This window comes from Acartia tonsa, chromosome 6, assembly GCF_053477335.1.
Source record: "Acartia tonsa isolate MP-2025a chromosome 6, ASM5347733v1, whole genome shotgun sequence".
Taxonomy (NCBI): Eukaryota; Metazoa; Arthropoda; class Copepoda; order Calanoida; family Acartiidae; genus Acartia; species Acartia tonsa.
Window position 1 is genome coordinate 53,840,086 of NC_137265.1, and position 12,244 is coordinate 53,852,329.

The following is a 12,244-nucleotide window of genomic DNA, read 5'->3' on the forward strand; positions in this document are numbered from 1 at the left end:
TGGTAAAATTAAACCCAGAATGTCAATTCGTAAAAATTAAACCCAGGTTGTTCGCCGTAAACACAAAAATTGAAAACTCTGTAAATTTTATTTAATACCTATAAGTGCAAAAACTTTTAAAAGATGTAAATTTTTAAAAATTACAAAAAGCCATAGAGAAAATAATAAAAGAGAGAAATCGAGGTATTTGAAGGACTAAAATAGGCAGTGGGCCTAGAGGCCTATATTGAGCAATTGCCGCGCTGAATTTTTAATGTTATTCCACCACTTTTCAAAATGGGAATATCTTAAAATTAAATATAATTTCAAGGCAATTATAGTTGCTGTTTGAAGCATAAATCTAATTTTTAAGGGATGATGTAGAAATATTTTGAATTATCATCCATTCTGATGAAACCTAATGAAAGAATATAAAATTATCATTATTAATTTTTCATGACTTTGCTACTGACTTTAATCATAACACTCATTATCAGCTTATAAGATTTATATTGCAGTCTATCTAACTTATATTTTTTAATAAATAAACGTTTTTACAAATTTAATATGAACATTTGATTGTAAATTATAATAATCAGTTTTTCAGTGCCATCTAGCTTTGGATATAGAACTAGAATATCAAAGCGTTCATCAATTTTTATTTTGCCTGTATTTTTCTTGTTTTGGATTTTTGTCACTAAAGGGCCAAACCCTGAGGGGTAAATAACATCACTTGAAAATGTTAAAAATATTGTAAAAACGAGTATTGTCTGAGAAAGAACATAGATAGCATTACAGATTATTCACTTATTTAGATTATTCAGTTATGAAATTTTTTATTTAATATTTAGCCTTAGTTTTAATGTATGTCTTTGTAGTAGACAACTAACGAACCTGGTGGCTGAGAGCTAAACTATTAATTTTTTATTAGTAAACAATTAAAATTTGTATCATGTTAATTAGATTTAAATATTACATTTAGGCTAATTTTAAAAAAAATAAATTTTTGATCATAAAAGGTGAACCCTCCTATTTTTAAACTAGGCGAAACATACTTTTCTGCTGCACTAAGACCGTCCGCGGCTGTTTGTTTTTTAAGATTCTAAATCAAATTGTATTTTAAATATTTTCTTTATTTTTTTTAAAACATAATAAATTACAGAAAAATAATAATAATTAATAAGATAAATTTTTTTTTATTTTTTTTACATATATAGAATAGGTTATGATTAAGATGCAAAAAGCCGCGGACGGTTTAGATAAATAGCAGACAAATTATTTTAGTAGGGGGGAAGTAATATTTTACAATGAAATTGGGGTGAGTATTCATCCTCTTATCCTTTTTCCTTATGCAAAAAGCCCAATAATTTTTTTGGGGTTCCCCCAACCCAATTACTGGTTTTTGTTTACAAAAATAAAAAAAATAAAAAAATTTGGAAATGGAGATTTTTTTTGGTGGGGGGGGGGTGTCCCACTCCCCAAGAAAATAGCTTAAAACCACTGGAGGACCAGTTGGTATATTCCCAGAAGAGTGGAGCCCAATTTGTTCAATGTAAATACATTGGGGGGGGGGGGGTGGTTTTTTATTTTTTGGGGGGTTGGAGGTGTCCCACCCCCCAGGAAAATTGCTTAAAACCTTCACAGGACCAGTAGGTATATTACCTGAAGAGTAGAGCCCAATCAGTTCAGCAATTACTGAGATCTTAAGCTTCAGATGGACAGACATTAAGCTACTTTGTATTGTAGATAGAAAATAGTCTGTAATACAATGCTAAACATGATTTTTCAGTATGGCTGAGAACTGGTTCTAATCCACTGGTTATTAATCGGTTTCTTAGACATACTGTGAAAATGTTTACTCGACTATAGTAAATCTTTAAATTTTATATAATATTTAATCTTTATGCTTTAAAATCGGCAAAATAGTAAACTGTACATTCTTTCAGTGACCCTTAACATAAAATTGCAACGCTGCATTGAAAACAAATGATAAACTGTATAATAAAAGTATAAAGGCATTCTCATTTGTAAACTCACCCTGGTGATAACAGCAAAGTAGGAATAAATGGGTTTGCCTATTGCCTAACGAACTAGGCCTGTTGTCTAAGATGGCCTAATAAACCCTGGTGTTGTTTTACTGGCTTATATATATCTATGTCATAGCGTTTCCTATATATATTGTTTTAAGTATAAAAAAGTAACTTGTTACTTAACGGCAACACCTATACAAATTTTATATCTGTTAAAATAGTTTTCATATATCGAAATTGTATTAATTAGGCATTTGTTAAAAATAGATTGCGTGATTTTTTTAAAACAAAAATTTACTATCCGTTCATAAATAAATTTAATCATCTAAATATAAGTTTACGGTGAAGCTCTGTATGAAAATAATACCCTTTTCAATTTATTTTAAAGTTTGAATTTCTGAATTTATGATAACGAGTGTCAAGTTGGAATCTTTATCTGACATTTGTGTGAATTTACACTTCCTGTCCGTTCAAAAATATTGAACCCTTATCTTAATTTAGTTTGCTACTATTTATATTATTTCTGAACGGAATGGGGCTCCGTAAGGGTAATATTAAAGGGGAATAAAATTAAATTCAATTAGCAAAGTCATTGGACTAAACATGACAAATGTAGTCATGAAGTAGCTTTGCTACTCAAATTTTTCAAACCTTGTTACAAGAGTAATCATATTATTTTAACCCAAAATGGGTGAAACTGTTTCATATCTTTTTTTTTCTGAAATAATTAATAAGTAAAATATCACCCCAATTTAATATAAAATCCAAATTTCTACATTTCAATATCAAACAGCAAGCCATCTTTAAAAGGTAAACTTATTAATACGCTTTTAAACCCCCCCCCCCTCTGAAATAGGGTTAAAAAAATACAGTTAACAATATCATTGTTGACACATGCTTAAAAAGCTAGTTCTTAATAATTGAGACATAAACACTAAATCATATGAGCAGAGAATCTTGTAATAGACAAAATACTTTAGAGATATTTTTAAAGAACTGTACAAATATATTTTTTATATCTACTTAAAAAATTGATGTAAAAATAGTTTATCTCATTATATTAAAGACAGCTTTCCACAGATATGAAAATAAAAAATTCTGAGATTAATAATAATTATATTGGTTCTAATAAATATATAATACAAAGTAGAATGATGTCTGTCTGTCTGTTTGTTTGTTTGTAACAAAGGATCTTGCTAACTGCTGAACTGATTGGGTTCTCCATAACAGGGTAGCTTCTCATAAGTCCCAGAAAGGGTTGAAACTATTTTGGGGGAGGGTACCACCACCCTCACAAGAGAAGTCGCCCTAGAAAAAATTTATTCCCCCCAAAAAAATAGTTTTTTTAATTAAATTTTTTTAACTAAAATTAAAAATTAATCTAAAAACTAAATTAAGAAAATAGGTTATCCAATTCAATTACCACCTCATCAAGTGCCCCTAGAGGCCTCTAGGGGCCTAGTTGCTAGTATGATATAATAATGAACTGCATTTTTAATCTAAAACATGTTTTTGGCCTAAAGTTTGTGCTTTAGTATTAGTTAAAGTTTTTAAAATTAATTACTCTAATAAATCATTATTAAAACATATGCTTGAAAAAAACTGGCCTAAATATTAGGAGACAAAAACATATGCACTCTTAAAATGATTCTAAACAGAAAATAATATGAACAGAAAAGAAAAATCATAAAACTTATTTTTATAGTTTTTAATAATCACATTTTTAATGATGACTGACAGACTGACTTTCTATCTATCTAGTGATTAAAATGTTTTTTGTTAGTATATGATACTATGATATATTTATCTAACTTAAGTTTAAGAACTCATTTGTATCATCTATATACATTAATTACAGTCTAATGCCCCTCTCTCCATTCTCACTACAGGTATATGACAATGGATGAATGGTAGAATTATTATCTATCTATCTATTTGTCTATCTATATATCAATTTATCTATCTATCTTTCTATCTATCTATCTGTCTATTTATCTATCTATTTATCTATCTATCTATTTATCTATCTAATATTAATCCTAAAACTTGAGAAAGGTTTAGTGATTAAAATATTTTTTGTTAATGTTTATATATAGAAATAATGATACTATGATATATTTATCTAACTAAAGTTTAACAACTTATTTGTATCTATCTATATATACATTAATTATAATCCAATGCCCCCCCCCCCTCTTCTCCCTAAAGGGATATGAAAATATATCCATCTATCTATCTATCTATCTACCTATCTATATATCCCACTATCTATCTATCTATCTAGCTATCTAATATTAATCATAAAACTTTATAAAGGTATAGTAATTAAAATAATTTTTATTAATATATGATACTATAATATATTTATCTAACTAAAGATTAAGAGCTCATTTGTATCTATAAATTTTTATTAATTACATTTCAATGCCCCTCCCCCCACTCCCTAAAGGGTTATGAAAATCTATCTATCTATTATCTATCTATCTATCTATCTATCTATCTGTCTATCTATCTATCTATCTGTCTATATCAATTTATCTATCTAACTGTCTATCTATCTATCTGTGTATCTATCTATCTAGCTAGCTAGCTATCTAATATTAATCCTAAAATTTAAGAAAGGTTTAGTGACTTTTAATTTTTTTTGTTAATATATAATACTATAATATATTTATATAACTAAAGCTTAAGAGCTCATTTGTATCTATCGATTTTTATTAATTACATTTTAATGCCTCTCCCCCCACTCCCTAAAGGGTTATGAAAATCTAACCAAATATAAATATATCTTTCTAGATATCTAATATTAATCATAAAACTTGAATATCTAATAAAATTTAAATTACCCCCCAAAAAATTTTTTACCCTGGAGGTAAATTTAGGGGGGGGGGGTAAACAAAATTTACCCTGCCAACAGATTTCAGGAGGGGTAATTACCCCCCTTCAGGCAACTTTATCTATCTAAAGTTTAACAACTCATTTGTATCTATCTATATACATTAATTACAGTCTAATGTTCCTTCCCCTTTCCCTAAAGGGATATGAAAATCTATCCATCTATCTAACTATCTATCGATCTATATATCTATCTATCTATCTATCCAACTATATATCTATCTATCTAGTTATCAAATATTAATCATAAAACTTGAGAAAGGTTTAGTGATTAAAATAATTTTTGTTAATATATATATACAATATATCTATCTAACTAAAGATTAGGAACTTATTTGTATCTATCTATATACATTAATTTCAGTCTAATGCCCTCCTCCCCCTTCTCCCTATAGGGATATGAAAATGGATGAATGGTAGAACTATTAACTATCTATCTATCTATCCAACTAGCTATCTATCTATCCAACTATCTATCTATATAGCTAGCTATCCAACTATATATATATCTATCTATCTATTATTAATTCTAAAATATTTTTTATTAATATATATATATATGATATATTTATCTAACTAAAGCTTAAGAACTCATTTGTATCTATCTACAGTGTGTTTTTTTATGAGAACTTTTTTGAAAGCAATTTTACCCCACTTATAGTTATCAGAATTTAATGATTAATGGCTTATTTTCTTCGTTTTTTAAGGCAATTAATAGAACAACAAAAAAATATTTCAGTTTTTATTAAAAAAAAAACAGTAAAATCTAAAATTCAAAACTTAGGTGTCAACAACTAAAAATGGTTTCAGCGCATTTTTCTTATGCTCAAATATTCAACCTTTTGCAAGAATGGCTGCAAAACACTTCAAAGTTTAGATATAGAGCTAAAAATGTATACAGATACTATTAGGGACATGTACTAGAACATATCAAAGTTCAAAGGTCATATCTCAATTAGGGAGGGAGTACTGGCCCCCCAAAGTCGACCACAGAAATTCAAATTTTTTTCTTAGAAGATTTAGGCATAAAAAAAATGCGCTAAACCATTTTTAGATGTTGACACCTAAGTTTTAAATTTTAGATTTTACTGCACTTTTTAAATGAAAACTGTAATATTTTTTTAGTGTTCTATTAATTGCCTTAAAAAACGAAGAAAATAAGCCATTAATCATTAAATTCTGATAACTATAAGTGGGATAAAATTGCTTTCAAAAAAGTTCTCATAAAAAAACACACACTGTATATACATTAATTACAGTCTAATGCCCCCATCCCCTCTTCTCCCTATAGGGATATGACAATGGATGAATGGTAGAATTATTATCTATCTATCTATTCATTCAATCCTAAAATATTTACCTACCTATAAAAAATCATATAAAAATTTGACAAAGGTTTGATGATTAAAACATTTGGATCTAGTGCAGTTCACAGTAATATGTTTCTGGATATTAATTTTAGTAGTGAAGCTTCTCTATAATTCAAGCTGTATGTCGGACATTGAACATCAGCCATTAAAAAGCAATTTTTTTTTTCATTTTCATTTGAATCATATATCCCTATTTTTAAATACCTATCTATTCAATTACTATTTTTATAAAATTTTAGGGTAAAAAAGTATCTTTAATCAGGTATCAAAAAGGATAAGACAATGGCCCATAAACTCTTGTACACCCCCCTAATGATGATACATAAAAGTACCCTTTCTGTAGATTGCAAATAGTGGTTGAAATGTTTTGACACTGAACCTAATGAAACAACCAATCAAAGTTGTTAAGTCAACAAATAAGAAATCATATAATAAAACTTTGGGGACTAGTGTAATAAACAGCCCAATGCTCCCTCCATGCCTTGATAGCTTCACCTCCCCCCCTCCACATCTGTAGCCATACTAAGATAAGTAACCAAAAAAATCTGTATGTCCATCTGTTTATCCATCCACATGACTGTCTGTCTGTCTGTAGAACTGTATCTCTGTCCATCTGTCTGTCTGTCTGTCCATAACTCTGTCTGTCTGCCATAACTCTGTTTGTCAGTCTTTCTGTCAAGCTGTCCACATGACTGTCTGTCTATCTGTTTGTCTGTCTGTCCTTCTGTCAAACCATAACTATGTTTGTAACTCTGTCCGTCTGTTTATCCATCCACATGACTGTCTGTCTGTCTTTTTGTCTGTCTGTCCGCATGTCTGTTGTCTTTCTGTCCATAACTCTGTCTGTCTGCCAAAACACTGTTTGTAACTCTGTCCATCTGTTTATCCATCTACATGACTGTCTGTCTGTCTTTTTGTCTGTCTCTCCACATGTCTGTTGTCTTTCTGTTCACCCATCTGTCTGTACGTCCATCTGTCTGTCTGTCTTCTTGTCCATCTGTTTATCCGTCTACATGACTGTCTGTATATCTGTCCATATGTCTCTCCATAACTCTGTTTGTAACTCTGTCCGTCTGTCTATTCGTCTGTCCATCTGTTTATCCTTTCACATGACTGTCTGTCTGTCAGTCCATCTTACCAAATTACAACAAAACGCCAATAGAGCCATACTTGAAAGCTCCAAATGATACACAAATTACCCATTATGTAGATTATATTAGTGGTTGAAACATTTTGACACAAAACTATATGATCCAACCAGTAAAAAGTCACCAAGGTTGTAAAGCCAATGAATAAGAAAACTTTACTAGGTCGACTTTGAGGACTAGTGTAATAAATGAATGGATATGCCTTAAATCTATCATTATTTATTAATTATGTTTTTAGTCTTATTCTGATTTCAATTATGTTGTAATAATATTTATTTAATTTTTAGAGGTTTAGTGATTTTTAATGTTAGTTTTACTCAGATTTAAATTACTATGTTAACTATTTTATGTAATAATAATGTTGTTAAATTTTTTAAAAAATAAACTGAATAATAAATAAGTAACTAGTAAACAAAATAAAGAGTCTTTACAGACATACAAAGTAAATTAAATTAAAAGATAATTAAAATCATAAAATTAAAACATTGAATGCTAATAATTTTATTGGTTATATATCAAGAACAATTAATCCATTATAATGAATGTTAATAATCAAAAAGTTTATAGTATTCAAATCTAATTGAAATATTGCTTGAGATTAAACTTGAATCAAAAAATCACTTTTTACAAATTTATAAGAAGAAAAAAAAATAGATTTGAATTGATACAAATTAACAAAATATAAACTTACAAACTAAATTAATATGTTATAATGATTTTTATATCTGTAAATAACTAGCTATATTATAATGTTTAGATAAAAAAAAGTTGCAAGTAAATAATAGGAATTTTTGAAAATTTGTTTCAAAAGTAATACAATTACACAGGAGTCTATGATCTTTGGAAATAAAGGGAAAAATTAAATTATCATGAAAATTGGGTAGGTTTTTTTTATATAAAAAATAAGATAAGTATTAGAAATATTTTGATAGCCAGGTTTTAGTATAAAAAAATGCAAATTCATGTAAAGGAGATTTGGATAGAAACAGCAAACTTAAAACTAAAGATGTTGGGCTGGTTTTAATTTTAATGTCTAGCATGGTTTTCTACAATTATAAAATTTTACAATCATAAGATTAAAACCAGTTTTTATCCAGTGCCTTTGACATCTCAGGGCTAAAAAACTGGTTTCAATCTTATAATGATACATTTTATACCTGTGGAAAGCTGTTTATAGCATGATGGGAAAAATAACTATTATTACATGAAGGGAGAATATGTCAAATATTTGTAACTGGATAGAAATTGAGTAAATAGTAAATATATGTAGTCAAGAAAAAAATATGTTCTATGAAGGATCTTTATCTGCTGCCTTTGTCAGTTCTGAAGTTTTAACATTGAATATTATAAGTAAATAACAAATAAATCAACAACAAAAAAAGATTTTCTGGGCTTAACTTATTCATAGATTTAAATATTCTACAACAGAAAATGAATGAAAGAGGATGTGGGGTTTTGGTACATTAATCTTTTTTTAAACATAGTATGGAATTTCAGCTTGAATGATATAAAGTGAATATTCCACCTTTAACGTTTTTTTCTTGCTAATTGCATATGTCAAATTTATGTCATGATTTACCTAGTTTTATTGTTGTTCATTTATTCAAGTTCCCTTCTCCTTTTAGCTCCTAAAGTATGCATTACATATTTAAATTGATTAAAATGTGTTAATTAATATCTGTTTATCTGTGTGCAGGGATTGTGACAAATTAAATTTACAAAAGTGTCACAAAATCATGAATAGATCATATTGTATAGAGAATAGCAATTTAGCACAAAAAAAAGATTGTCAATGTCAATCTTAAATTTGTAGCCTCAACACTCTTTATTTTTTTATCTGTCTATCAGTTGGTCTGTCTCTCTAAAAATTAAGAAACCAAACAAAAAAAAATTTATTCTTTATCTACCTGGAGCCAATTTATAGGTTTCTTTAAGTACAAAAAGGACCTACAGATTAGGGCTTGCTAGATAATATGGGTAAGGAGGCAAGTCAGAATTATAAAACAGGGAACTGCACATACATATTCAATCCTCTAGCTAAACGGTTATTTTAGAACCGGCCACACTTCCTTCCTCTACAAATTAACTACAAAAAGAATATGACTTTATATAAGCTTACCATTTTCTCTTAGAACTTCTGCAGTTTCAGTATCCACTCCAATTAATGCCCAGTCAAGTGCTGTTTCACCTAGACAGATTAATTTCTATAATACACATTTTAGATTCATAACTAAATATTTGACCAAAAATAGTTTGAACAGAAAAGATAAATTGTAAACAGATATATACAGGGTAGGAGGGCAATAGTAGAAAATTCTGATCACAATCCAAGCTGTAGCTCCTTTGTTTAGAAAATAAAAGAAAGCATAAAACATCCTATTATGTAATATAGGAATTCAAGTCAATTTCAGATTTTAGGTTCAAATTTCTAACATGTTTATATGACATTTAAAATTTTTCAGCTGACCACCAAATGCTGCTGCTGGAACTGCTGGACCTTCTAAGTACAGCTGCTGCCACTGAAATTTATGTTTATAAATTTCTAACATTAAATCTACATAACAGTACAAATTTTCTAAAAACATGGTTCTTTTAGCTTCAAAAATACAAAAATATATCCTATAAATTGTAAATTACTCCATGTTCTAATAAGGAATTAAGAGGAAAATGGATAAATACAACTACATACAATTAAGGAACTAACCATCATCATCCTGTAAATTGACATCAGCTCCATTTTCTAGGAGAATCTTTACAATATCAGTCTGGCCCTCCAATGCTGCAAACATTAGACTGGTATATCCTATATATAGAAAATACATTTGTCTAATCTAAACATATTATACAATAAAAGTATTGTGCAGGTAACAATAATTCTCCTATAAATAGTCATAAGCCCCTTGTTCTAATAAATAATTAACAGGTAGAGGGATAAAAACAACTAAAATAAATTTTGTAACTAACCATATTTATTTTGTATATTGACATCAGCTCCATTTCCTAGAAGAATCTTCATGATATCAGTGTATCCTCCCCGTGCTGCATCCATAAGACTGGTTTCTCCTAGATAAACAAACATTTGTCTTATTTTATATAAAACTATTATACAATCAAAGTATTGTGTAGCTAAACTATTATTATCCTAGTCCCATGTTTTAATAAGTAATTAAAGAAATAAATGGATAGATGCAACTAAAATAAATTTAGAAAATAACCATATAAATTATCCTGTATATTGACATCAGCTCCATTTACTAGAAGAATCTTCACTATTTCAGTGTGTCCTTTCCATGCTGCTTTCATAAGACTGGTACTTCCTAGATGAACATACATTTGTCTAATCTATAAACATATTATACAATAAAATTATTGTGTAGCTAACAATTGTTTTAATAAAGAATTAAAAGGTAGATAATTAAATACAACTAAAATAAATTAAGAAACTAACCATCTGTTCCCTGTTTATTGACATCAGCTCCATTTTCTATTAGAATCTTCACTATTTTAGTGTGTCCTTTCTGTGCTGCAGCCATAAGACTGGTTTTTCCTGAATAAACATACATTTGTCATATATATAGAAATATTATTGAATAATAGTACTGTGTAGCTAAATCATCATTATTCTCTAAAGAGTCATCAGCCCCATGTTCTAATAAATAATTAAAAGGTAGATGGATAGATACTTTTAAAATAAATTGTGTAACTCACCATATTTATTCTGTAAATTGACATCATCTCCATTTTCTAGGAGAGTCTTCGCAATATTAGTGTATCCATTTCTTGCTGCAAGTATAAGACTGGTTTCTCCTAGATAAAATGCATTTTTCTCATATATAAAAATATTATAAAAATAAAAGTATTGTGTAGCTAACAATTATTCTCCTATGAATAGTTATCAGCACCATGTTCTAATAAAGAATTAGAGGGTAAATGGATAAATACAACTAGAATAAATTTAGAAAATAACCATATAAATTATCCTGTATATTGACATCAGCTCCATTTTTTAGAAGAATCTTCACTATTTCAGTGTGGCCTTTCCATGCTGCCCATTTAAGACTGGTTACTCCTGGATAAACATACATTTGTCTAATCTATAAACATTATATACAATCAAAGTATTTTGTAGCTAACAATTATTCTTCTATGAATAGTCATCAGCCCCATGTTCTAATAATTAAAAGGTAGATGGAGAGATACAATTACAATAAATTGTGTAACTCACCATATTTATTCTGTAAATTGACATCAGCTCCATTTTCTAGAAGAATCTTTACTATATCAGTGTGGCCCTCCCTTGCTGCTTTCATAAGACTGGTACTTCCTAGAGGAACATACATTTGTCTAATCTATAAACATTATATACAATAAAAGTATTTTGCAGCTAACAATTATTCTTCTATGAATAGTCATCAGCCCCATGTTCTAATAAATAATTAAAAGGTAGATGGATAAATACAATTACAATAAATTGTGTAACTCACCATATTTATTCTGTAAATTGACATCAGCTCCATTTTCAAGGAGAATCTTCACAGTATTAGTGTATCCTTTCCTTGCTGCAAGTATAAGACTGGTTTCTCCTAGATGAACATACATATACATATATATACAAATACTATACAATAATAGTATTGTGTAGCTAACAATAATTTTCCTTTAAATAGCTATCAGAACCATGTTTTAAGAATTAGTAGGGTAAATGGATAAATACAACTAAAATAAATTGTGTAACTAACTATATACAGTGTGGGGCAAATAAGATCGGACAAATTCTAACTTCTAAACAAATGAACATAAAATCGTCAATTTTAAAGATTTT

At 28.6% G+C, this 12,244-nt stretch overlaps 2 protein-coding genes across 2 annotated transcripts; both read right to left on the minus strand.

Moving 5' to 3' along the window:
* Positions 1 to 8,264: 8,264 nt before the first annotated feature.
* LOC145323433 (ankyrin repeat domain-containing protein 16-like) lies at positions 8,265 to 10,220 on the minus strand. Its single transcript, XM_080165842.1, has 4 exons — positions 10,127 to 10,220; positions 9,542 to 9,610; positions 9,002 to 9,050; positions 8,265 to 8,745 (listed from the first exon to the last, which is right to left on the minus strand). Exons 1-3 carry the CDS (start codon positions 10,209 to 10,211, stop codon positions 9,022 to 9,024), a joined length of 183 nt encoding a protein of 60 aa, XP_080021968.1. The 5' UTR covers positions 10,212 to 10,220; the 3' UTR covers positions 8,265 to 8,745; positions 9,002 to 9,021.
* A 28-nt stretch (positions 10,221 to 10,248) lies between these two features.
* LOC145323170 (uncharacterized) lies at positions 10,249 to 11,762 on the minus strand. The gene is made up of 5 exons (XM_080165565.1): positions 11,648 to 11,762; positions 11,131 to 11,229; positions 10,871 to 10,969; positions 10,638 to 10,739; positions 10,249 to 10,253 (listed from the first exon to the last, which is right to left on the minus strand). Exons 1-5 carry the CDS (start codon positions 11,760 to 11,762, stop codon positions 10,249 to 10,251), a joined length of 420 nt encoding a protein of 139 aa, XP_080021691.1.
* Between the last annotated feature and the right edge of the window lie 482 nt (positions 11,763 to 12,244).